At 38.2% G+C, this 24623-nt stretch overlaps 1 protein-coding gene across 1 annotated transcript; it reads left to right on the top strand.

Moving 5' to 3' along the window:
- Positions 1-1085: 1085 nt before the first annotated feature.
- Positions 1086-24623, top strand: LOC110901653 (flagellar attachment zone protein 1-like). Its single transcript, XM_022148463.1, has 5 exons — positions 1086-1847; positions 2290-2346; positions 2440-2779; positions 2861-3467; positions 24278-24623. Exons 1-5 carry the CDS (start codon positions 1086-1088, stop codon positions 24621-24623), a joined length of 2112 nt encoding a protein of 703 aa, XP_022004155.1.

Genomic DNA, 24623 nt, shown 5'->3' with positions numbered 1-24623 from the left:
TGAATCAGATCTTAGGAAATCGCATGAACTTCGATGAACGGAACTTTGATTTTAGATCTAGGTTTGTTTGTGGACTAAAATGAACGATAATCACATCAGTGTGTTCGGAATTCATTGTAAAACAGAGATATGGTTTCAGTTTCACAATCAAAACATGTTTTAATCAACTAGCAAATCACTGTTCATGGATGAGTTTCAAGCGAAGTGATGATGACCATTTCATACGAATTGGCCATTTCGTTTGAAACACCAATTCGTTTGAAATGTCCATCTCGTTTGAAACACCAATTCGTTTGAAACTATTCATATCGTTTAAACACCAATTTGTTTGAAATAATCCACATTGTTTGAAATCCATTTCATTTGAAAAAGGTCAATTCGTGTGAAATGTCAGACCGCTTGAAAATGACCAATTCGCATGAAATGCCAATTCGTGTGAAATGTGTTTATTTTGAAAAATGTTCAAAAGTGTTTAACTTGTGTTTCTGCTGAATGTTTCAGGCTTCGATTGTTTTGATCCGTCACACAACATTTGTTGTGTCTATGATGAAAAGCTTCCTAAGATGGCTGTATTCAAGGATATTCTGGAATTCATGAAGCGTTTACCTATCCAAAAGGCATTGACGAATCAGCATAGTGTTTTCAGATCTTATATCGCTCATTTCTAGAAAAATGCTACGTACGATGAAGAGAGCGATGTCATAACTTCAAGTGTGAGCTTAGATGGTGAAGATAAAACAATCATAATCAATGAACAACTTGTCCGTGAAGTGCTAGATTTTCCTGATGATGAAAATTCACCAACAAGGTTTCCAGAGAGAATGGTTAAGGGTTGCATGTTGAGAATGGGATACAGTGGTCTGTTGAACAACGCAAACTACTTGAAAGCATGTTTCACAAAGCCATACAAGTTCTTCATTCATTCAATTGTTCATGCACTTAGTCACAGGAAGGGTGGTTATGACGTTATGAAAGATTACCAGATGTGTATGGTAACTGCGTTAGTGTTGAACAAAAAGTATAACTTTTCAAGAATCGTTTTCCATTATATGAAAGAGAATATTACTCCTAAAAGTTGAACCTAGATGTATCCGAGATTTGTACAAAAGATGCTTGATCATGCTTATCCGGATCTTGTGAAAGATGAAGATAATGATCTATTGGTTTTGAATCACATGGATAATGAGACGTTGATCAGATTATCCAAGTATCACAAACATTGGCCAGAACCAAAGACAAAGACAAAATTCTTTGGATTTATCAAAGATGCTAACTACGAAGATCCAGATCCTGTCAATCATCTGAAATGGAGGAATGATGAAGAGATGAAAGAAAAGAGTGCTGCAGATGAATTAACAAAGTTAGCAGAATTCAAGGAAACACGAAATGAATGGTTTACAAAAGAAGAAAAGAAGAAAAGGAGTAGAATGAGAACTCCTAAAGCTCAAGCTGAAGAAGGTTCGTCTTCACAACCGCAGAAAAAGCGTAAGAAGAAAGTTGTCGAAACGTTGCGGGTCGATGAACCAGAGGAAGATGAAACAGAAGCTGATGCTGAAAGAGATCAAGAACAACTATCTCCTGTAATGGAACAGTTGATGAGAGATATTAATGTTACTGTGGAAGGTGGGGAAGCAGCTGGTGAGAAGGTAGGTGATGATAAAGAAAAGTGTTCTTCTGATCCTGAAGAAAGTGATATTGATGCTGAAGCTGAACGATGGATAAGAGAAAATTATGATCCAAGAGATAGATTGATAAAAAGGAAACGAAAGAAGAGTGCAGTCGATGATGATGAAGCGTATGTTCCATCACCAGAACATGTTCAGGATGTACAGACACCACCTTTTGAGGTAGGAAGAAATCCACGTCAAGAAAACGCGTCGTATCTCCTATAGTGCGAAAGTTGAAAATCAAGCTGAAATCAAAGCATGTCCAAGAACCACATAACAACCAACATCACCACCACCAGAACCACAAGCTGAACCACAACCATCTTCACCACCACATCAATCACCACCACCACAACAATCACCACCAAAACAACCATCACCACCACATCAACCATCACCACAACATGTACAATCACCACAATCATCACCACAACTTCGTATTTCTACACCAATTCATGAACAACCTGTTATAACTTCACCACACATCCTACGAACTCCACCAACCACACAACCACCAGTTCAAACGACTCCTGGATCGTCTGGATTTAAAGATTTTCCACATATTCCAGAGGCTCTTGAAGACATTGAAGATTTTAACTTTGTAACTGATGATGTTGTGAAGAAATTACAAAAGAAAGTGGAAGAGGTGTTAGTTGAGAAAAAGAAGTTAGAAGATCGTGTAAGTCTGTTGAATCGGAGAATTCATCTTTATTAAAGAAGGTTGAAGCAAAATCAAGCAGACATTGATATTTTAAAAGTTCGTATAGCAAAGTTAGAAGAAGAAAAAGCTCGAAGAGATGAACAGAATGAATACTTCAAGCTGAAAAACAAAGAGTTGGAAGCCAACAACGCTATGAAAGAACATGAAGCATATATGAGGAAGAAAGTGTTAGAAAATTTGATTGGAAAGCCAATCGAACAAAGATTTGAAGAGATCGAGCTTGAGGAAGTCAGACGTAAAGCTGAAATAGAAGCTGAAATGAAAAATAAGGGTAAAGGTGTTTCAGTTGAAGGTGTTGTTGAAGTGACTGAAAGGGTAATTGTTGTGTCTGAGCCAACAATAGATCCAAAAACGTCTATTCTTAATCCTTGTCCGATATCTTCAGTATCTGGTGAGTTTGACGATGATGAAGATGATGAAGATGATGAAGAAGATGAAGAACATGATGAAGATGTTTTGAAAGATGATGCAGATGATGTTTATTCTGCTTTTGGTGATGATGATGATGACGGCAATGATGACGATGATCAAGGTACTACAGGCATAAAAGTCACTGAAACGTCTAATGAAGAAAAGATTGATGAATATCTTCATGATGATACAAACGAAGAGCCTGAGAATGCAAATGGTGAGGGGGAGCATGATGATGCAAAGAATGTTGATGAGAACATTGATCATGTTACAAGATTTATTCTACGTCTTGAACATGGAGTAGAGGAAGGTGAAATTCTGCACACTTATACTTTAGCTGAGATCGTAAAGATGACACATGTTGATGAAAATGAATTCAAGTTTGATTTTGAAGAAGAGTTGAATAAGTTTGACATCAATCAGCAGCCTGAATACCAGTACAAATACGTAGAAGATGCTGATAATTACGACAGGGTTGAAGTAGAAGACTGGAGTGACGAAGATCAGTCTGAGAACGTTCACGTTGATACTTCTAGCTTTCCAACGCTTGCTGAATTCTTCAGTCAAGCTAATGAAGATGTGTTGCGAAGGAAAGTTGCTGAGAGTGTAAAGAATAAAAGCTTTAGTGAAATGTCAAAAGATGAACAGCGCGAAGAGCGTAAGAAATGGTTTAGAAAAAACACTAAAATAAAGTTCAAAAGACCGCTGAAGTATTACAAAAGAGATAGAGAAGTTTCTCTTGGTGATATCATCAGTTAGGGGTATTTGCCACAAGTGAATGCGTATGCAATTCGAAGAGAGTTTGGTGTTCAGTACTTCTAGTATATTCAAGACATTATGTCTCTGCCTTGGTGGGACGTTGAAGAAATACCCAAAGTTAGAACATTGTCTTATCCAGTCAGGGAACGCGATATGCCTACATGGGGCCTAATGAAGTTTGAAGCTTTCAAAGATTTTAAACACTAGAAACCTCATTATCCGAAGAAAGTAAAGAGGATAGATCTAGTTACAGGCATAGAAGAAACAATCTTGCAGATCAAAAAGCCCAGAGTGATAAAGACTATTCCATTGCCGAAGATGGAGCAAAACTTTCATGAAAGATTCTTATGTCGGGTTACAGTTGCATGTCTACTGAAGCAGTGATCACATACAAAGTTGAAAATAAAGTTAGATATATTCATCTTTATGATCCCATGTGGATTGTGAACTGCTCAGCAAAGGATATAGAGTGTTTGTGTCACACCCTGATATTTCCACGTATTACCAGTGGGCCCGGTGGGGAGTATCGTGACGTAGTTGATATCATCATAGTCAAACAACACAAATTTAAATGCACAGCGGAAGTAAAAGATAGATTTATTTCAACCGAATAAAAGTGTAATATTGAGTATCACAACATGGTTGAATAATATCCACAGGCATGGTATAGTCCCGCAGCGAGTTATTCTCGTAACCGGCGGTTATACCTTATTAATTATAAATGCACTGACGGGTGTACGCCTACACCAGTGTGCTAAGGTCGTGTCCATTCTATGAATGATGCCAAGGATATCCGGGACATGGTCATTAACCCACCAAAGGTTTTAAGCAAACAAAACAATTTAAACGGGTCATTTCAATGAATTAACCATCATACAACAAAAGATTCAATGCCCGACCAAGCGGTATTTATATACCGTATCCCAAGCCCGTATAGGGAAAATAAGTTAAAAGTATTTACCTTTGCAAGTAATAATCACAATAAGCAAGTGCACGTAGCTTTTACCGGGTCTCGTATTCTGGAACGAAGGTTTATAATAACCTATTAGATTCCTAACGGGTCTTTAATTAAGCCTAAACTTAGACCGGTTAGTTTTAAAGAAAGATACGGTTTAAAACGCACGATTAAGCGAAGACCGGAATAGAATGTGATTTAGACCCGACAAGTTTGGAGATTTGTATAATATGGTTAAACTAAACACATTCTGGATTTTGAGACAAAAATAATAAGGTTTGACCCGTTTTGGTCAATTTATGCAAACTAGTTACATAAACCGAACCGAACGCGATTAATGCGTAACGGGTAACCATAAGAGACATCTACAGGTTTCCTAAGTTAATATGACTTAAATATGTTGTGACATCAGTAAGATATCTTCTATTATGCCCCATGTGAATTTAAACTTAAATTAAGCCTCGTAAGGGCATTTTGGTCATTTAAAGGTTATAAAAGAGGTTAAATATAAATCTGAGTTTCAGGTCTGATGTAATCAGTAAAAATACTTAATTTACTAAGTTATATCAGTAGGGCATAAACTATATGTGAAATTTATCATTTCTAACCATACTATGCACCGAAAGGGCATTTTGGTAATTTCACCTTAGGTTTAAAGGTCAAATCTGGAATCTGACTTCAAAACTTTTACTTACTGCTAGAATATGAAAGTTTACTTAAAACATCAGTAGGTATCAAATCTTATGTATCTAAAATGGTTTTAATACATACTATACGCTTAAAACGCGTAAAAAGGTGATTTTAAGCGATTTTCGGGTTTTATAAGAAAAGCTGATATTTTTATTATTCCAGAAGGCTTAAAATATTCTATTTATCATATTGGATAAGTAGAAATAGGTTTGGTACCAAAAGGATTTGTAAAACTCATTTTATATCCTAAAAGGGCAAAACCGACACCTACCGAATTAAGCTTAGAACTCTAGGTTATGCTCAGCCTAAAAATAAATAAAAATCTCCAAAAATCCCAAAATATTATTTTACATCAGTGGGTATAAAGTTTGGTATCAAAATTTGGGTTTAGATAGGCTATATGCAAATTACGCTATTTAATTACTAAAAAGTTTTCTAATTACGCTAATGAGCATAACTCTTAATCTAGACCTCAAACTAATGTCAAATTTTAGGTACAAGCTTATAAATCAGTATCCAAGGTATCTACTCTTTTATATTTTCAAAAATCATGTTTTAAGGTCATATGGGCATAATAGTCAACATTTAAGCAATTAACGGAAACATGCATGTGAATCGGATAACTAATTAATCAAGTTGTATAATCTCAGAGGGTTATACTAACATGAAACCTAGTCCTATATAAGCTCTAAGGCATTTCTAAACTATGCTCAAATGGGTCAGAACTGAAAGTCAAAGCAAAAGTCTTCTTTTTTGACTTTCGGTTCCGAACCGAGCTTAAACTGAAAACTGTCGGGGTGAACATGTTTAGACATGTCCTTACATTAATTACCAAGTTATATTAATGATAAAATAGCTTGCATGGCTTCTACATTGCTGATTATGCATTAATTTGAAAATAAGCTTTCTGTTGACTTTTTAGGATTAACTTTGACCCGACAATTGACCTAGTTAGAGTGGGAATCAGAGGTAGCCCTTTTGCGGGTTTATTGCCCACATAATTACCAACTCATAGGTAATTTCAATTTGAAATTTGACTGAACAAATTAAGATTATTGACGAAGTCAAACCTTAATTACGACGGTTTGATTTTAAGCTAATTAACTAAGCTAAACTGAATTAAAGAAGGTTAAGGACACTTACAAGAGTCCTAAGCACGACTAGGGATCCTAAGGAAGCTTGTTGCTGATCAGAGGAGCTCTAGAAATGAAGTTGTGAATGTTTGCAAATGAAGTGTGAATTGTTGCAACTAAGTGGGTTTTTTATAGTGAAGTTGGTGCCATTAGATCTTGCCATGCAAGTCTACAAGTGTTACAAGATGGTCCCAACTATCCCTAGTGCATGAAATACCAGTGGGGGAGTCCCTGGTATAAGAAAACAAGGTTTTAAGTCGGTTAACAGGCCTGGACAGACACCTCCAGGTGTTTTCTGTCGCTGGCATGCTCACGCGGGCCGCGTAAGCCCCTAAGGCATTCTTACGCGGGCCGCCTGTCCTTCCAAAACCTGCCAAACAAGTTTCACTTATTTGCAATTCAGCCCCTGGTCCTTTTAAGCGTGGTTTTAAGTCTTGTTCTTGCATTTTTGGCCCTTTAACTTTACTTTTAAGGGCTCCATGACATATTTAAACATTGATAAGTCCTTAGTTAACTTTGTGATCACCCAAAAAGCCTTAGATTTCAATGTTGATGCTTTTAACCCCTCGTACACGAATTTTATCATAACTTTCTCATACGATAACGAAACTTTGTGAAATTTTTATTCCACATTCTAGTGAGCATAATTATCGTTACAAAGCTTCGGGTTTGCTAAAAGGTCACTCAGAGGTATACTTTAAACATGTTGACACATTTAACCCCTTGTAGTTTGTAATTCCTCACTTTCTTTTACAATTAGCTTCGTATGATCCAAGATTTATTCATTTAAGGGTATAAACATCGTGTAGGGTTATTTTAAAGTATATTTATCCATTTTTGACATTTTGAACCCATTTATTCACATACTTTCTCTGTTTGTCAACTTTAGTCCTTCATACGTAATCTTTTACACGTTTAAGGCTCATGACACGTGTCGATACATTATTGGACATAAATTTACGAGGTGTTACATCCTCACCCCCTTAAAAGAAATCTCGACCTCGAGATTTACTGAAATAAATAAGGGTATTTTTTCTTTCATTGTGGACTCTACCTCCCATGTGTACTCGGGACCTCTGCGGGCATCCCATTTAACCTTTACAATAGGCACATGCTTCCTCCGAAGCTTCTTAACCTGTCGATCCTCAATCGACAATGGTTTTTCCACAAATTTCAAGCTCTCATCTATGTGCACATCTGTATGTGGTATGACTAGCGATTCGTCTGCTAAACATTTCTTCAGATTGCAGATGTGGAATACATTGTGAATACCATTGAGCTCTTCAGGTAAGTTCAACTTATAAGCCACTGATCCTACACATTCGATGATCTTGAATGGTCCTATATACCTTGGGCTTAACTTACCCTTCTTACCAAGTCGCATCACTCCCTTCTAGGGTGATACTTTAAGCAGAATCTTATCACCAACCTCAAACTTTAGAGGTTTTCGCCTTTTATCAGCATAACTTTTCTGCCTATCCCTGGCAGCTTTCAGGCGGTCACGAATTTGGACAATCTTGTCCGTTGTTTCAAAGAATATGTCAGGACCTGATAATTGAGCTTCCCCTACTTCTGCCCAACAAATAGGCGTTCTGCATTTCCTACCATACAATGCCTCAAAAGGCGCAGCCTGAATGCTTGTATGGTAGCTATTGTTATAGGAGAACTCGATCAATGGCAGGTGGTTATCCCAACTACCACCTAAGTCAATCACACATGCACGAAGCATGTCTTCCAAAGTTTGGATGGTACGCTCACTTTGCCCATCCGTTTGAGGATGGTAAGCCGTACTAAAATTTAAGGGCGTGCCCAAAGACTGTTGGAAACTTTTCCAAAAATGTGATGTGTATCTGGTATCTCTGTCAGAGATAATAGACACTGGCACGCCATGCAGAGATACAATTCTATCTACGAACAATTGGGCTAGCATGTCGGAGCTGTAAATGTCCTTAATGGGTAGGAAATGTGTTGACTTAGTCGGTCTATCTACTATCACCCATATAGTATCATTTCCTTTCCTTGTCTTTGGCAACTTGGTGATGAAATCCATTGTCACCATCTCCCACTTCCAGGTGGGAAGTTCAGGTTGTTGTAGCAAACTTGACGGCTTCTGATGTTCAGCCTTGACTTGAGCACACGTCAAACATTTAGCTACATAGGCAGCTATAGACTTCTTCAAGCCTATCCACCAGTAGTTTGCCTTCAGGTCCTGGTACATCTTATCAGCTCCAGGATGAATGGAATATTTAGAACTATGGGCTTCTTGGAGGATAACATCCCGAAGTCCTCCATAAATTGGAACCCATATTCGTCCATTTAACCTTAAGATTCCGTCCTTGCCATAGGATAACTGTTCTTCAGTTACTCCTAGCTTTTCATCAGGATAGTAAGCTTCCAAAACAGCTTTCTTCTGCGCAGTTAACAACCTTTCATTCAAACTATTCTTTATCTCAGGATGGTATCTTATCTCACAGTCATAATCATTCAAAGTTTCCATCCAACGTCGCTGCCTCATGTTTAAGTCCTTCTGATTAAACAAGTGTTGAAGACTCTTGTGATCAGAATAGATCACACACTTAGTTCCATATAAGTAATGCCTCCATAATTTTAGTGCGAATACAACGGCACCCAATTCCATGTCATGGGTGGTGTAGTTCTTCTCATGCACTTTTATCTGACGTGAAGCATAGGCAATAACCTTGCCTTTCTGCATAAGCACACATCCCAAACCTGTGTGTGATGCATCACAATATACCACAAATTCGTCAATTCCATCAGGCAACGTCAACACAGGGGCGTTGCTTAACTTCTGCTTCAGAATATCGAAAGACTCTTGCTACTTAGGCCCCCAATTAAACTTGCTATTCTTTCGGGTTAGAAGAGTCAGGGGTGCTACAATTCTTGAGAAGTTTTCAATAAATCGCATGTAGTATCTTGCCAGTCCTAGAAAGTTGCGAATCTCCGTAGGCGTCTTTGGCTCTTGCCAGTTCATGACAGCTTCAACCTTAGCGGGATCTACTTGGATACCACGCTCACTAACCATGTGTCCAAGGAATTGGACTTCGCGAAGCCAGAATTCACACTTTGAAAGATTGGCATAGAGCTTTTCTTGATAAAGCAGTTTCAGAATGCAATGGAGATGCTTCTCGTGTTCAGCTTGATTCTTCGAATAAATCAGAATGTTGTCAATGAAGACGATAACAAATTTGTCCAAGTATGGTTTGCAGACACGATTCATGAGATCCATGGATGCTGCTGGTGCATTAGTGAGCCCAAAAGGCATCACTAGGAACTCGTAATGACCATAACGAGTCCTAAACACAGTCTTGTGCACATCTTCATCTCTAACCTTCAACTGATGGTAGCTTGACCTCAAGTCAATCTTGGAGAAATAACTTGCTCCTTGCAGTTGATCGAATAGATCGTCGATCCTGGGCAAAGGATGTTTATTCTTGATAGTGACCTTATTAAGCTCGCGATAATCGATGCATAGACGCATCGATCCATCCTTTTTCTTCACAAACAGGATTGGGGCTCCCCAAGGAGATGAACTAGGTCGTATAAAAGCTTTCGCCAACAAATCATCCAGTTGAGTCCTCAGCTCTTTCATCTCTGTTGGTGCCAACCTGTAAGGTGCCCTTGCAACAGGTGCAGCTCCTGGAATGATGTCGATTCTGAATTCTACTTGCCTATCAGGTGGCAAACCAGGTAGTTCTTCAGGGAAAACTTCAGGGTACTCAGAAATGATGGGGATGTCTTCGATCTTTGGCTTCTGGTCATTAATAGTTACCTGTGCCATATAAATGACACAACCCTTCTTCAAACATCTAGATGCCTTGAGCATAGACGCTTGCTCAGGCAGTCCATACTGGGTATCTCCCTGAATGGTAAGTGGCTCACCAGACGGAGTCTTGACTACTACTTGCTTCTTATTGCACACAATCTGAGCTTGATTATGGGATAGCCAATCCATGCCTATTACTATATCAAAACCGGCTAACTTCAAAGGAAGTTAGGACAAAGGAAAAGAGTGGTTCCTAATGGATATGAAACATCCTTCTAACACGATTGATGCGGTTTCTATGGTGCCATCGGCTAATTCAACCTCATATTTTATGCTTAGGGTTCTAACAGGTAGGTTTAACAATTTACAAAACTTATCATCTACAAATGATTTATCTGCTCCAGAATCAAACAACACTCTTGCATAAACATCATTAATAAGGAAGGTACCTGTTATCACACTGTCGTTCTGGATAGCCTCCTATGTGTTCATCTAGAAGACCCTAGCATTGGTCTTCTTTCCTTCTTCAGCCTTCTTCGCAAATGTTGGGCAATTCGACTTAATGTGCCCTTTCTTGTTGCAGTTGTAGCACGTTGCATCCTTTATCTTCTTGCATTCTAGAGTCTTGTGCTCTGAAGATTTACAAATCCCACATGCCCTTGGCTGTGACTGGGATTTAGACTCATACCTGCATTTCCCAAAATGGTGCTTCTACAGACCTTACACTTGGGCTTATCACCCGTCTGCTAACCATCCTTCTTAGATCCAGAACCTTTCTTGTGGTCATTGTTTCCCTTATGCTTCTTGTCTGAGCGCCTTGAGTTGTTATCCTCATGTTTCCTCTTTTCAGCATCTGTGTTTCTCAGCGATCTCTGCCTGACTGCGTCTAGAATGAGAGACAGTGCTATATCAGATGCAGACCGGAAGGTAGCTGGTCGAGAGGCCTTCACACTCGACTTGATCTCTGGGGCTAAACCCCCAATGAAACGAGCTATTCTCTTTGTGTTGATGCATTTATTGTCTATCGCCTTCGTCAATCCGAGTCGTAGTGAAACGCCGGAAGGAATCAAGCGCATAATGCCGTATCTAGATAGAAATGGCAAGGTGGCAAACTTGTAATTAATGTGAACTTTCACTAAAAAGCCTTGACCATATAAATAGGGAATTATGTCATGATTTTAGTTAGAGATTTTGATAGAAGATTTGGAGAAGACTTGGAGAGAAAACTTTCTAGAGAGAGAAAGTATTGTATTTGTGATTCTTGTACCGTACACGTCAAGTTTAGCAATTGAATCACATTAGTAGTACGTTATCGTGTGTTCGGTCACGTTCGTTCACGGATTCCGCATGTGAAACGTTCGTTACGCAATCGAACGGTCGCAAAACCGGTCCTACAATTGGTATTAGAGCTAGGAGAAAGATTGCTTGATCAAACACATCATTCGTACCAGATTTCAGAGCCAAATCAGATCCGGGTTCATTGATTTCTTCATCTTCTACCTACTTTTCACGTTTTTCATCGTTTTTCATCAAATTGAACAGGTAAATACGGTCCGTTTCGTCTGATTTTTGGATATGTTGTGCGTTTAGACCCGATCGACAACCCTACCAAGTTTCAGCTCGAAACTCCAAGCCGTTTTGGAGATATCGCGATTTTTCGGTCCGATTCACGTCAAACAAGTAGGACCGCTCGAAAGGTATTGTTTTGGATCGCTTATTCGGTCAGAAATTTGGATCGCTTATTTGGAATTGTTGTGGATCGCTCAAAAGAAAATTCCTGGATCGCTCTTTAGTTAGTTTCTGGATCGCTCCAAAAATTCTTGTGGACCGCTCAAAAATTTTTTGTGAACCGCTCAAGTGATCAGTTTTTGGTCCGCTCAAAAGGTTTGGGGGTCGCTCTTTTGTCACCTACTTCATGTGACTGTTACAGGTTGTCGGCCATTGTTTTTAATTCACCGCCCAATCAACAGTTCATTAATCCACCGCCCAAAGATCCAATCCCAGTTGTTAAACACACCGCCCATGTGCACCATTGCCCAAGACTCAATCCAGCTTTGTTAAACCGCCCACTATCTTTAGATATCGGCCCAATTACACAAGTTTAAGCCCACCGCCCCATTACCTTTGTGACCCAATTGCAGCTCTTTAAGATGCACCGCCCCACTATCTTTAGATCACTACTTGTTGTTGTCGGTTACATTGCTTGTTGTTGTTGTTGATTGAAGTGCACCGCCCCATTAAGAGATCGGGCTAATCACATTATTTGATCACCGTCCATTTTTATTACAAAGGCCCTACCACAAGTTTATTCATTTGTTGGTTGATTAGTTTGAGAGTTTGATTTTTTTTTGAACTAATCATTTGTTTGTGTGTTCACAGGAGATTCGAAGTGTTTTTACAAGGGGCAAATTTCAAGAAGTTGAAATTGTGTGAACTTTGAGCGAAAAACATTTTTTAATCAAGTCACTTAGCGAAGAAAGTGAGATCAAAATGTTTGATGAAGAAGAAAATTATTATTTTGAGAGATTTAATGATTGGCATCACGGATTTCTAGATGAGGGTTATAGAAAAGTGAGCAAAGATGGATGGGCAAAAAGGTTTAAATATTTCGTGTGTCTGAAAGACGAAACGTTGGATGATCTTAACGACCGATATAGTGTTTTACTGAATTATCTGAAAGATCATGAGATATATCCGTCAAATGTTGAGAAATTGGAGAAATTTGCAGATGCATTACCAATTGAATTGGGTGAATGTTTGAAAAATTTAAGGGAGGACTCAAATTTTTCAAAACTACCTTTAAATCAATTCATCAGCAAACTTAAAGCTCATGAACTTGAAATCAGAAAGAGAAAGAAAGATATAATCAAGGTTTTGGAGAGTAATGTGCTAGATTTGAGTTTAGATGTGTTTGAGGAGATGATCAAAAGGATTGGTAAATGTATCAGGGCAAAACATGTGCTGAAATACGATTTCAAACGAGGTTGTTATATTGATAATAATGGAAATCCTCTTGATTTCATTAAAATGTTCTGTGCAGGTACATTCACAGCAAAGGAAGAAGAAAGTCCAAAAGCTGAAGAATCGGTGAAGAATGAAACAGTGTGCTCTAAGTGTGACAACTTTAAGACGGACAATGACAAACTCGTGAAAGACATGGCAAGTTTGGCATCTAAAGTCAAAAAGTTGAAAGACGAGAAGCACATTGCTGAAAATCAGATTCTTATTCTGAAAGAAAATTGTGAGAAGTTGAAAGCTGAAAATGACAAACTGTTGGTTGGTTTTAACAGTTTGACTTTGAAAAATCAAGAATTTGAGGGGCAAGTGAAAATTCTTGAAGATGGGAGAAATGTGTTCAGTAAAAACAACATTGAAAAACAGAAGATGATAAATTCCCATCTTCAGAAAATTATCGAACTTGAAAAAGAAGGTGAACGCGCTTAAAAGAAAATCAAAGAGTTGGTAAAAGAGCTTGAAAGCAAACAGAAATCTTCAGAAGATTTAGATTTCTGGATTAAACTTGAAAACAAGAATCTGAAAGCGAATGAATCAAAATTTCAGGAACAGATAAAAGTTTTGATGAATGAAAAATCTGTTCTTGAAAATTTGAAGAATGATAATGAAAAAACTATCAAGTCTCATTTTGGGAGAATATCTCAACTTGAAAGTGAAGCTGAGAATTCGAGGAACAAAATTGATGAACTTGAGAAGAAATTGATAGGTTTTGTGACTAAATCTGACAGTTTGAATTTTCCCTGTCCAAAACCAATCAATTCAGTTCCGATAAGTGAAAATGTTACAAACTTTGACAAAGTCAAAGTTGAAGATTGTGATGAGAAAACTGATGATGAAAATGAGAAATTTTATTCAGCAGATGAGTCGGAGACAGAGTCTGATGCTAAAATTAAGAAAAAGAAAACAATTTCAAAATTAAGAGGAAAATTTCAGAAAACTGTTTTGCACTCGACTGAAAAGGGAGAATGCTCTAAGCAAAAACCTGTGAAGAAGAGTGTAGAACAGAAACAAAAATTTAAAAATGAAGAACAAAACTCATCAGTACGATCATCCAATCAAAAAGAAAAATTACGAAAAGTAGAAAATGAAAATTCAAAAATTGTTGGATGCAGGACAGACTATAGTGCTCAAAAGCCAAATCCAGCAAACTTGAGGAAGGAATATCACCAAGCCAGACAATGCTATGATCTGAGCGTTTGGTGTAAAGGTGGTATACGGTACGATAACAGAGTGTGTTACAGCTGCGGATATCACGGACACATTGCTGTTAACTGCCAATACTGGAGTTATGAAACCAGGAGGTGCTATAATTGCAATATCAAAGGTCACATTGCCCGAGATTGCCCAAGGAGATCGCATGAAAGATTGAGGGCCAATTCTCAGAAAATGGCAAAGAAGATACCAGTCGTTGTCAAGCCCAAAGAATTGAAAGTTTCGGGCCGAAACGTCAGAGAACAGAAGGTCAAAGAACCTAAAGATCAAGAAACAAAAGTGAAGCTTTCTCAGGGGCAGAAAGATCGACTGAGGAAAAAGAGAAAGAAAGCGAGAGAATATCTCGAAAAGATTTTGTCCTCGGGTTCACCGGACAGATCGATTAAGAGTTCTGATGAATCAACTTCCTCGGCTGCAAAGTCAAGCAAGATGAATTCTTCAGATACAAATCTGAGGACTAAAGAGGATAAAAAGAAGAAGAAGAAAGTGAGGTTTTCACTTCCCGGCGATGAATCTGACGTGCTGAAGACAGATAAGCACCTTCTGGCGATGAATCTGTTTCTTCGGAAACAAAGGAGCCACATGTCGGCAATGAATCTGACAGGTCAAAGTCAGACAAGCCACATTCAGGCAATGATTCTGGTTCGTCAAAGCCAGAAGAGCCATTGGTTAAGGAAAAATTGTCAAAAACACCCAAGACTGGTCGGGCTTGGGTGGATCTTTTTAAATGAAAAACCTGACTTGCCGGAGCTCCCAGGTTTGTAAGAGTGGAGCATGAATCCGCATCTTTTTAAATCTGTGTTTGAAGATTTTGCAGGAATTGCCGGAGATCCCAAGATGGTATCGTGGATCATGAATCGGCATCTTTCTTGAATTTTATTCGGTAACGTCAATCATGCAAACGGTAAAGAGGTTTGGTTGTGTTTGTGAATGTTTTACAAGTGGTACAGAGGATTCTGGACTGCATATGGTAAATCAAGGACATTAACTTGTACTTGGATTTTCCTACTTTTGTGTAGAAAAACAAGATGATGAAGTAACCCCGTACCTAAACTGTTTGGTAAACAAACTAAGTTTTCCGGAAAAGCCATTTTGATTAAAACAAACTTAAGTGTTTTGAAATCACAATGGGAAAATAGTTTGTTGTGAAGGGGAGTTCTGATTGTTTATGCCAGGTGGATAGAGAATTGAAGTGATTCTCATCAGGTTGTCAAGTTTGTACAGTTTGTTTCAAATTTTCCCAGAAAATCAAAATTGAAACATATTTTGATTTTAGGGGGAGAAAAATTTAAAAAAAATAGAAAATTTGAAAATGTCAAAAACATTAAAAATTTAAAAACGAGTTTTGTTGTAAAAAAGAGGAAATTATAGTAAATCAGTGGACTATCACAGCATGCTAAAGAAATGTAATGTAAAATGTGATAAACGGTCTCACTGATGATGTGACGATAGGTTTTTGTACATTTAGTAGAATTATTCGGGATATAAACCTAAAATTTCAAACTTGTGAAATTCGTGGGGAACACTACTTGGATATATAGGTAACCCCTGAAATCTCGTTTGAAAGGTCTCGTATTCTGATATACTAGGTGTTTATACTCTATGATGTCTGGGGTATTATTCCGGGACTTTTGCTGAACCGTAGTTCTGACCTAGTACTTGGCTAATACTTTCCACAAAATGCTTGAAATATAGCATAAAGCCCTCAGTTGATTAGACAATAAAATTGATAATCATCTGTTGTAGCTGAAAAGATCCTCTAAAGGGGACACACTGCTAAGTCGAAGCTGATATCTCTCTGCTGAACGGAAGTTCTGACCTGAGATCCCTCAGTTCTCGCATTTTTCCCCTAATTTATGTACAGATATCATTGTAGTATTCTTGCCTGTAAGACTGAATATTGGGATTCTTGATACGGGAGTATATTCAAGAGGTGGGACACATGAATTGAACTAAGTTCATAAAACATTTAAATAGTATCCTGAATAGATTGAAAATTGTATGAAAATTTAAGAGGACAACTATATCGTCAATCAACGTGAATCGTTTAGAACTTAAAATGTCTAAAAGCTTAACGGTGCGTGTGATGTGTCTCAAAAACTGATATGATCCTCTTGCACAAACTCACAAAAATATGTTTGTTTTGCATTTAAATTTCTGTCTTTGCATTTATGTTTCATATTTTCAAAAATCCAAAAAGATTTTCGACAACTGATGGTGAAGAGCTGATTTTCAAAATCTCAAAGGCTAAACTTGATGAACATACAGGTTGGTTAAGACATTTGAAATGTTTAAAATGATTCATTAATTTTTTTTTAATTTGAATTAGAAATTGAAATGTTTCAAATTTGTGATTAGTGTTTAATTTGTAAAAATTCTCAAATGATTTGTTGATTCATTAAGTTGAATCACAACTTTATTTGTTTGTGATAGAGTGTTTGAGATATATGCAGATGATGAGCTGAACAGAGAGAAGTCAGGAGATAATTTCTATGGTGGTAACAAATCCCAGATGTCTATCCTAGCAGGGTGATAGGGGAAGTCTGATGAAAGTTATAGCCAAAGAAAGAAAGATCCAGGCAGAATTTCTGAAGAAGACCAAGCTATATCCGAGAATGTCATGTTGAAGACTCTCACTGAAGATTCCGTCAACATTCAATCTGTTGATACGCAAACCCAGGTGTCGATCCCAAAAGCACGGAAGCTTGACGAAAGGGGGAGCCTGAAGAGTCTGAAGAAAAAGAGCAACGGAAGCTGAAGACAAATCCACCGGGATTCTGTTCAAGCAAGAGGAACTCAAGAGAGAGAGAAAGACAAGTTGCTACGAGTTTCACTACGAGATTGACTACGGCAATATCCAAGGGGGAGATTGTTGATGCATTTATTGTCTATCGCCTTCGTCAATCCGAGTCGTAGTGAAAAGCCGGAAGGAATCAAGCGCATAATGTCGTATCTAGATAGAAATGGCAAGGTGGCAAACTTGTAATTAATGTGAACTTTCACTAAAAAGCCTTGACCATATAAATAGGGAATTATGTCATGATTTTAGTTAGAGATTTTGATAGAAGATTTGGAGAAGACTTGGAGAGAAGACTTTCTAGAGAGAGAAAGTAGAGAGAGAAAGTATTGTATTTGTGATTCTTGTACCGTACACGTCAAGTTTAGCAATTGAATCACATTAGTAGTACGTTATCGTGTGTTCGGTCACGTTCGTTCACGGATTCCGCACGTGAAACGTTCGTTACGCAATCGAACGGTCGCAAAATCGGTCCTACACTTTGGTTCCGGTGTCACAAGATAAGGAACCAATCTTGACATTGTGTTGAAGCTCGTGAGATAGGCTTGACAATCCAGGTTCTTCATAACCAGAGACAAGAAATCAGCTTCAATCTTCTCAACCTCATGTTGAGGGCATTAGTTCTCCTTGATCAATGTGACAAACTGTTCCCAAGACATATTGTACAATGGGATTTTCCCTGTAGCCTAGATCAAAGACCTCCACCAAGCTAGTGCCTCCCCTTTGAATGATTGAGACACAAATTTCACTACATCCTTATCAGCGCAACCACTGATATCTACCACAGTGTCCATCTCATCCAACCAAGTCATGCAGTCTATAGCCCCTTTCTCCCCAGTGAAATCCCTGGGTTTGCATGAAACAAAGTACTTATAGGAGCAACCCTTATCATGGGGTTCTTGATTCAGCACTATTCTTTGAGATGCAACACTCCTTTGGTTTGATGAGTGATGGGAATTACTGTTGTGAGCAGTATGAGTTCTAGAGGGTGGTTTAGAGTGTGGTACAGACTGGGTCCTTACATGTGTACCACTGGATTCTTAGAATTGCCTATCCAAAGCTCTTGTAACAGCATTGTCTATCAATGCTTGTAGCTCTGCTCCTGCTATGTTGACCCTGGAGGCATCATGATTATCTTTGGGGTGACTGTTGACTTCGTCAGATCCTGCCATGTAGCTTGATTGCTACATAAAATAACGATTCTAATTTATTCAGAGGTCCATAGCAGTTTTATCATTCTAGATGATTTATTAATCATGGTGTTTAGAATCCATTTTGATTAATTTGTTAGGCATATATATATATATATATATATATATATATATATATATATTCAAGAATTTTCATTATAATCCCTAGTTATAATTTTAATGACATAAAAGGTCAAGTCACATGTACAGTCTTAAATTTTATTCATGATCTTATAGGATCAAGGTATTGAGGTTTTAATTATAACTTATTACCTCTTCTTAACAGGGGGTCGAAGACCACTACTGTCTTTTGTCTTATATGACAATGAGTATAGCCCTTAGGCATTACATCCCAACTAGATGTTTAATAATAAAAGAATTTGAAAGAATTTAATATTAGGATGACTTATGTGATTTTATCGAATCACATTTTGTCAGGAGTGTTAACATGTTCACAGAGCTTAACAAGGATTTGAATCCTTTAAATAGGTATTACCATCTTGGCCATATCTAGAACGACATGTGGCTAGGTTTTACCTTTAAGATTCTTTTTAATATTTAATGCAGAAAATCCTAAATTGAGATATTAATATGGAACTGAATCTAATTTGAGAACTACCATCTTGGCCCTGTCTTAAAACGACACATGGGCTAGGTTTTGTCCTTTTTAGATTTTTATAACTTTATTATAATGATAGATCTTATAATAGGAGTGTTTTTTTCATTTATTTCTTATTTTATATATATGCATGCAAAATAAATATGAAAATTTAAACTAACCATTCCATTAAAAATTTAAACAAGTACAATTTTTCCCTAAACGGGACTTCTACCAAAATAACATGCCCACGCAGGGGCTAAACAAACAAACATACCCACGCAGGGGTCAACAGAAAGACATGCCCATGCAGGGGCAGAATACAGAAAGACATGCCCACGCAAGGACAGAATACAGAAACAAAAGTCCACGCAGGGACTGATTACAACATAAATAAAAACGAAGGATCTTCAATAATCCCTTCTCTTGGACTTCCCCTTGATTAGGCCTGCCAAACCTTTGAAGAAGCCTTTACGTTCCCTGCAGTCTCTCTGAACCTCCCGCTCAACTTGGTTCAACCTTTCGAGAACCTCTTGTTGTCGCTCCGGTGGAATTAACTACGGCTGTGGCGACTGATGATGCAGAGGTTGAGGAGGTGGCGGACGCTGGTACCCATAAGTTGGGTAACCAGTGGTCCAAGGACCTCCATAGGGCCCTTCACGGTGAAGAGCATTGTAGTCCCATGCTGCCTGATAAGGATCTACATCCTCATAGTTGTAGTTTGTGTGGGCCGGCTGCTCAAAGGGGTGTACGCCGCTGAACCGGCGTATGCAGGAATTGGGTTATCGAAACCCAACGGTGGCGCGACAGGCGCAGAGTCCGCTTCCAAGACGGGGTTTGAAGGCCCACCCATCTGCGGGTCTTCATGGAGTGGCGGGTAGTGGCTGACACTTGATGGTTGAGGAGTGCTGATGCGAACTCCTCCTCGCACAGACATCCGTGCGTTTAATCTTCTCCACCTCGGTGGCTCCAGAGGCGGTTTCTCAACGGGTGGTGGTGGTGGCGGAGTAACTGCCACGAATCGAGAATCCTCAGAAGGATCCTGCTGCTGCTGCTGGTGGGGCGAGGAGTGGTACGAAGGTGTAAAATACCATTCGTACTGGGGGAATCTCGCCTGGTAGCTGTCAGGACCACGGTAATGTGATCCATGAAAGGAAGACCCATCAGAGATTTCGATGGGGTGGTTCGGGGTTCTGGACGGTGGCTCTGCAGGGTCGGTGTCCTCGTCCATATCCATGGCATTGTCGCTGGAGAAATGGTCCTCTAGTCCCAATGGGTTAAAACCCACTGGTTCTTGAACGTAGTTAGCCGGGTTGAACCGGCTCTGGAAAACAGGAGTGGGGTCGCCAAAAGAATGGTGCGAATTGGATCGCTGAAGAGGTATGAATGAAGGTTGCGGGTTGTTGGGCTCATTTTCAGACTGAAGCCCAAAGGAGTGAAGGTAGGATGGTGATGAGCTGAGAGAGACAGATCGCCTCCCTGGTTCAATGTAAGTCCTCCAAAGTTCTTGGGGACTGGTGCTCATGGTGATGGATGGCGTGCGCCGGTGGGAAGGTCCGACCTCGTGATCATGGCCTGTCACTAGGGCCATGCGTCTACCTTTTCTGAATCGTGGTGGCATTTTTAAACCTGTCAACATAAATAAAGATAACAACAAGAAATATATAAAAAGACAAAAAAATAAATAAAACAAAACAGAGTTTGTCCTATGTTATTTGTCTAGACTCGAGGATCGAGGAATGTGCAATTTGTGTACTGAGATTAAACACAAAAGGCTAGTGTTTAATTCACTCAGTGTTGGCTCTGATACCAACCTGTCACACCCCGATATTTCCACGTATTACCGGTGGGCCCGGTGGGGAGTATCGTGACGTAGTTGATATCATCATAGTCAAACAACACAAATTTAAATGCACAGCGGAAGCAAAAGATAGATTTATTTCAACCGAATAAAAGTGTAATATTGAGTATCACAACATGGTTGAATAATATCCACAGGCGGATCAAGATAGAGAAAGAAACATAGTTCAACAGACATAAACGCATCCAAGCTTGCAAGACTCTTATTGATGCTAAGGAGAGGCCAGCCTATTTCATTTAGTACCTGCACTTAGCCTTTTTGGGAAAATACGTCAGTTTACACTGGTAAATACAATTTAGCTAACTCATTTTGAAAACTTGTAAAAGAATTACATGGTCGTTATACGTTCAGTAGCCCGGTTGACTACGGGGTTAAAGATTAATAGACACACCACATGGTATAGTCCCGCGGCGAGTTATTCTCGTAACCGGCGGTTATACCTTATTAATTATAAATGCACTGACGGGTGTACGCCTACACCCGTGTGTTAAGGTCGTGGCCATTCTATGAATGATACCAAGGATATCCGGGATATGGTCATTAACCCCCCAAAGGTTATAAGCAAACAAAAAAATTTAAATGGGTCATTTCAATGAATTAACCATCATACAATTAAAGATTCAATGCCCGACCAAGCGGTATTTTATATACCGTATCCCAAGCCCGTATAGGGAAAATAAGTTAAAAGTATTTACCTTTGCAAGTAATAACCACAATAAGCAAGTGCACGTAGCTTTTACCGGGTCTCCTATTCTGGAACAAAGGTTTATAATAACCTATTAGATTCCTAACAGGTCTTTAATTAAGCCTAAACTTAGACCAATTAGTTTTAAAGAAAGATACGGTTTAAAACACATGATTAAGCGAAGACCGGAATAGAATGTGGTTTAGACTCGACAAGTTTGGAGACTTGTATAATATGGTTAAACTAAACACATTCTGGATTTTGAGACAAAAATGATAAGGTTTGACCCGTTTTGGTCAATTTATGAAACTAGTTACATAAACCGAACCGAACGCGATTAATGCGTAACGGGTAACCATAAGAGACATATACAGGTTTCCTAAGTTAATTTGACTTAAATATGTTGTGACATCAGTAAGATATCTTCTATTATGCCCCATATGAATTTAAACTCAAATTAAGCCTCGTAAGGGCATTTTGGTCATTTAAAGGTTATAAAAGAGTTTAAATATAAATCTGAGTTTCGGGTCTGATGTAATCAGTAAAAAAACTTAATTTACTAAGTTATATCAGTAGGGCATAACCTATATGTGAAATTTATCATTTCTAACCATACTATGCACCGAAAGGGCATTTTGGTAATTTCACCTTAGGTTTAAAGGTCAAATCTGGAATCTGACTTCAAAACTTTTACTTACTACTAGAATATGAAAGTTTACTTAAAACATCAGTAGGTATCAAATCTTATGTATCTAAAATGGTTTTAATACATACTATGCGCTTAAAACGCGTAAAAAGGTGATTTTAAGCGAGTTTTGGGTTTTATAAGAAAAGATGATCTTTTTATTATTTCAGAAGGCTTAAAATATTCTATTTATCATATTGGATCAGTAGAAAAAGGTTTGGTACCAAAAGGATTTGTAAAACTCATTTTATAGCCTAAAAGGGCAAAACCGACAACTACCGAATTAAGCTTAGAACTCTAGGTTATGCTCAGCCTAAAAATAATTAAAAATCTCCAAAAGTCCTGAAATATTATTTTACATCAGTGGGTATAAAGTTTGGTATCAAAATTTGGGTTTAGATAGGCTATATGTTAATTACGCTATTTAATTACTAAATAGTTTTCTAATTACGCTAATGAGCATAACTCTTAATCTATACCTCAAACTGATGTCAAATTTTAGGTACAAGCTTATAAATCAATATCCAAGGTATCTACTCTTTTATATTTTCAAAAATCACGTTTTAAGGTCATATGGGCATAATAGTCAACATTTAAGCAATTAACGGAAACATGCATGTGAATCAGATAACTAATGAATCAAGTTGTATAATCTCAGAGGGTTATACTAACATGAAACCTAGTCCTAAATAAGCTCTAAGGAATTTCTAAACTATGCTCAAATGGGTCAGAACTAAAAGTCAAAGCAAAAGTCTTCTTTTGCGATCTTCGGTTCCGAACTGAGCTTAAACTGAAAATTGTCAGGGTGAACATGTTTAGACATGTTCTTACATTAATTACCAAGTTATATTAATGATAAAATAGGTTGCATGGCTTCTACATTGCTAATTATACATTAATTTGAAAATAAGCTTTTTGTTGACTTTTTAGGATTAACTTTGACCCGACAATTGACCTAGTTAGAGTGGGAACCAGAGGGTGCCCTTTTGAGGGTTTATTGCCCACATAATTACAACTCATAGGTACTTTCAATTTGAAATTTGACTAGACATATTAAGATTAATGACGAAGTCAAACCTTAACTACGACGGTTTGACTTTAAGCTAATTAACTAAGCTAAACTGAATTAAAGAAGGTTAAGGACACTTACAAGAGTCCTAAGCACGCCTAGGGATCCTAAGGAAGCTTGTTGCTGATCAGAGGAGCTCCAGAAATGAAGTTGTGAATGTTTGCAAATGAAGTGTGAATTTTTGTAACTAAGTGGGTTCTTTTATAGTGAATTTGGTGCCATTAGATCTTGCCATGCAAGTCTACAAGTGTTACAAGATGGTCCCAACTGTCCCTAGTGCATGAAATACCAGTGGGGGAGTCCCTGGTATAATGAAACAAGGTTTTAAGTCGGTTAACAGGCATGGACAGACACCTGCAGGTGTTTTCTGTCGCTGGCATGCTCACGCGGGCCGCGTAAGCCTCTAAGGCATTCTTACGCGGGCCGCCTGGCCTTCCAGAACCAGCCAAACAAGTTTCACTTATTTGCAATTCAGCCCCTATTCCTTTTAAACGTGGTTTTAAGTCTTGTTCTTGTATTTTTGTCCCTTTAACTTTACTTTTAAGGGCTCCATCACATATTTAAACATTGGTAAGTCCTTGGTTAACTTTGTGATCACCAGAAAAGCCTTAGATTTCAATGTTGACGCTTTTAACCCCTCGTACACGAATTTTATCATAACTTTCTCATACGATAACGAAACTTTGTGAAATTTTTATCACACATTCTAGTGAGCATAATTTATCGTTACAAAGCTTCAGGTTTGCTAAAAGGTCACTCAGAGGTATACTTTAAACAAGTTGACACATTTAACCCCTGTAGTTTGTAATTCCTCACTTTCTTTTACAATTAGCTTCGTATGATCCATGATTTATTCGTTTAAGGGTATAAACATTGTGTAGGGTTATTTTAAAGTATATTTATCCATTGTTGACATTTTGAACACATTTATTCACATACTTTCTCTGTTTGTCAACTTTAGTCCTTCATACGTAATCTTTTACACGTTTAAAGCTCATGACACGTGTCGATACATTATTGGACATAAATTTACGAGGTGTTACAGTTTGTTTGTGAATAAGATTGGGTACAAAGCTAAAGACAAAGATCAAGCCTTGCAGTTTCAAAAAGTTGCAACAATATGTTTTCAGAAAGGAATAAATTCTGAAAATGCATGGTCGTCAAAGTGGAGAAAGGTTGAAAAAGAAGAGGCTCTGAAAGCTGAAAAGACAAGAAAGGAACATGAGGAGAAAGACAAGATTGCAAGATATACGGTTGTGCAAAGATTAGCTGAAGAGGAAAAGAGAGCTGTTGAAGAGAATGAAAAGCTCAGAAAGTTGTTGCTGAAGAAACCGAAGCAAAGAGAAGAGAAGTTCAAGTCTATGTTAAGAAAGTTTTTGAAGACATGCTGA

This window comes from Helianthus annuus, chromosome 7, assembly GCF_002127325.2.
Source record: "Helianthus annuus cultivar XRQ/B chromosome 7, HanXRQr2.0-SUNRISE, whole genome shotgun sequence".
In the NCBI taxonomy this organism is placed as follows: domain Eukaryota; kingdom Viridiplantae; phylum Streptophyta; class Magnoliopsida; order Asterales; family Asteraceae; genus Helianthus; species Helianthus annuus.
The sequence above is the reverse complement of the archived record's forward strand: the minus strand, read 5'-3'. Positions and strand labels throughout refer to the sequence as shown.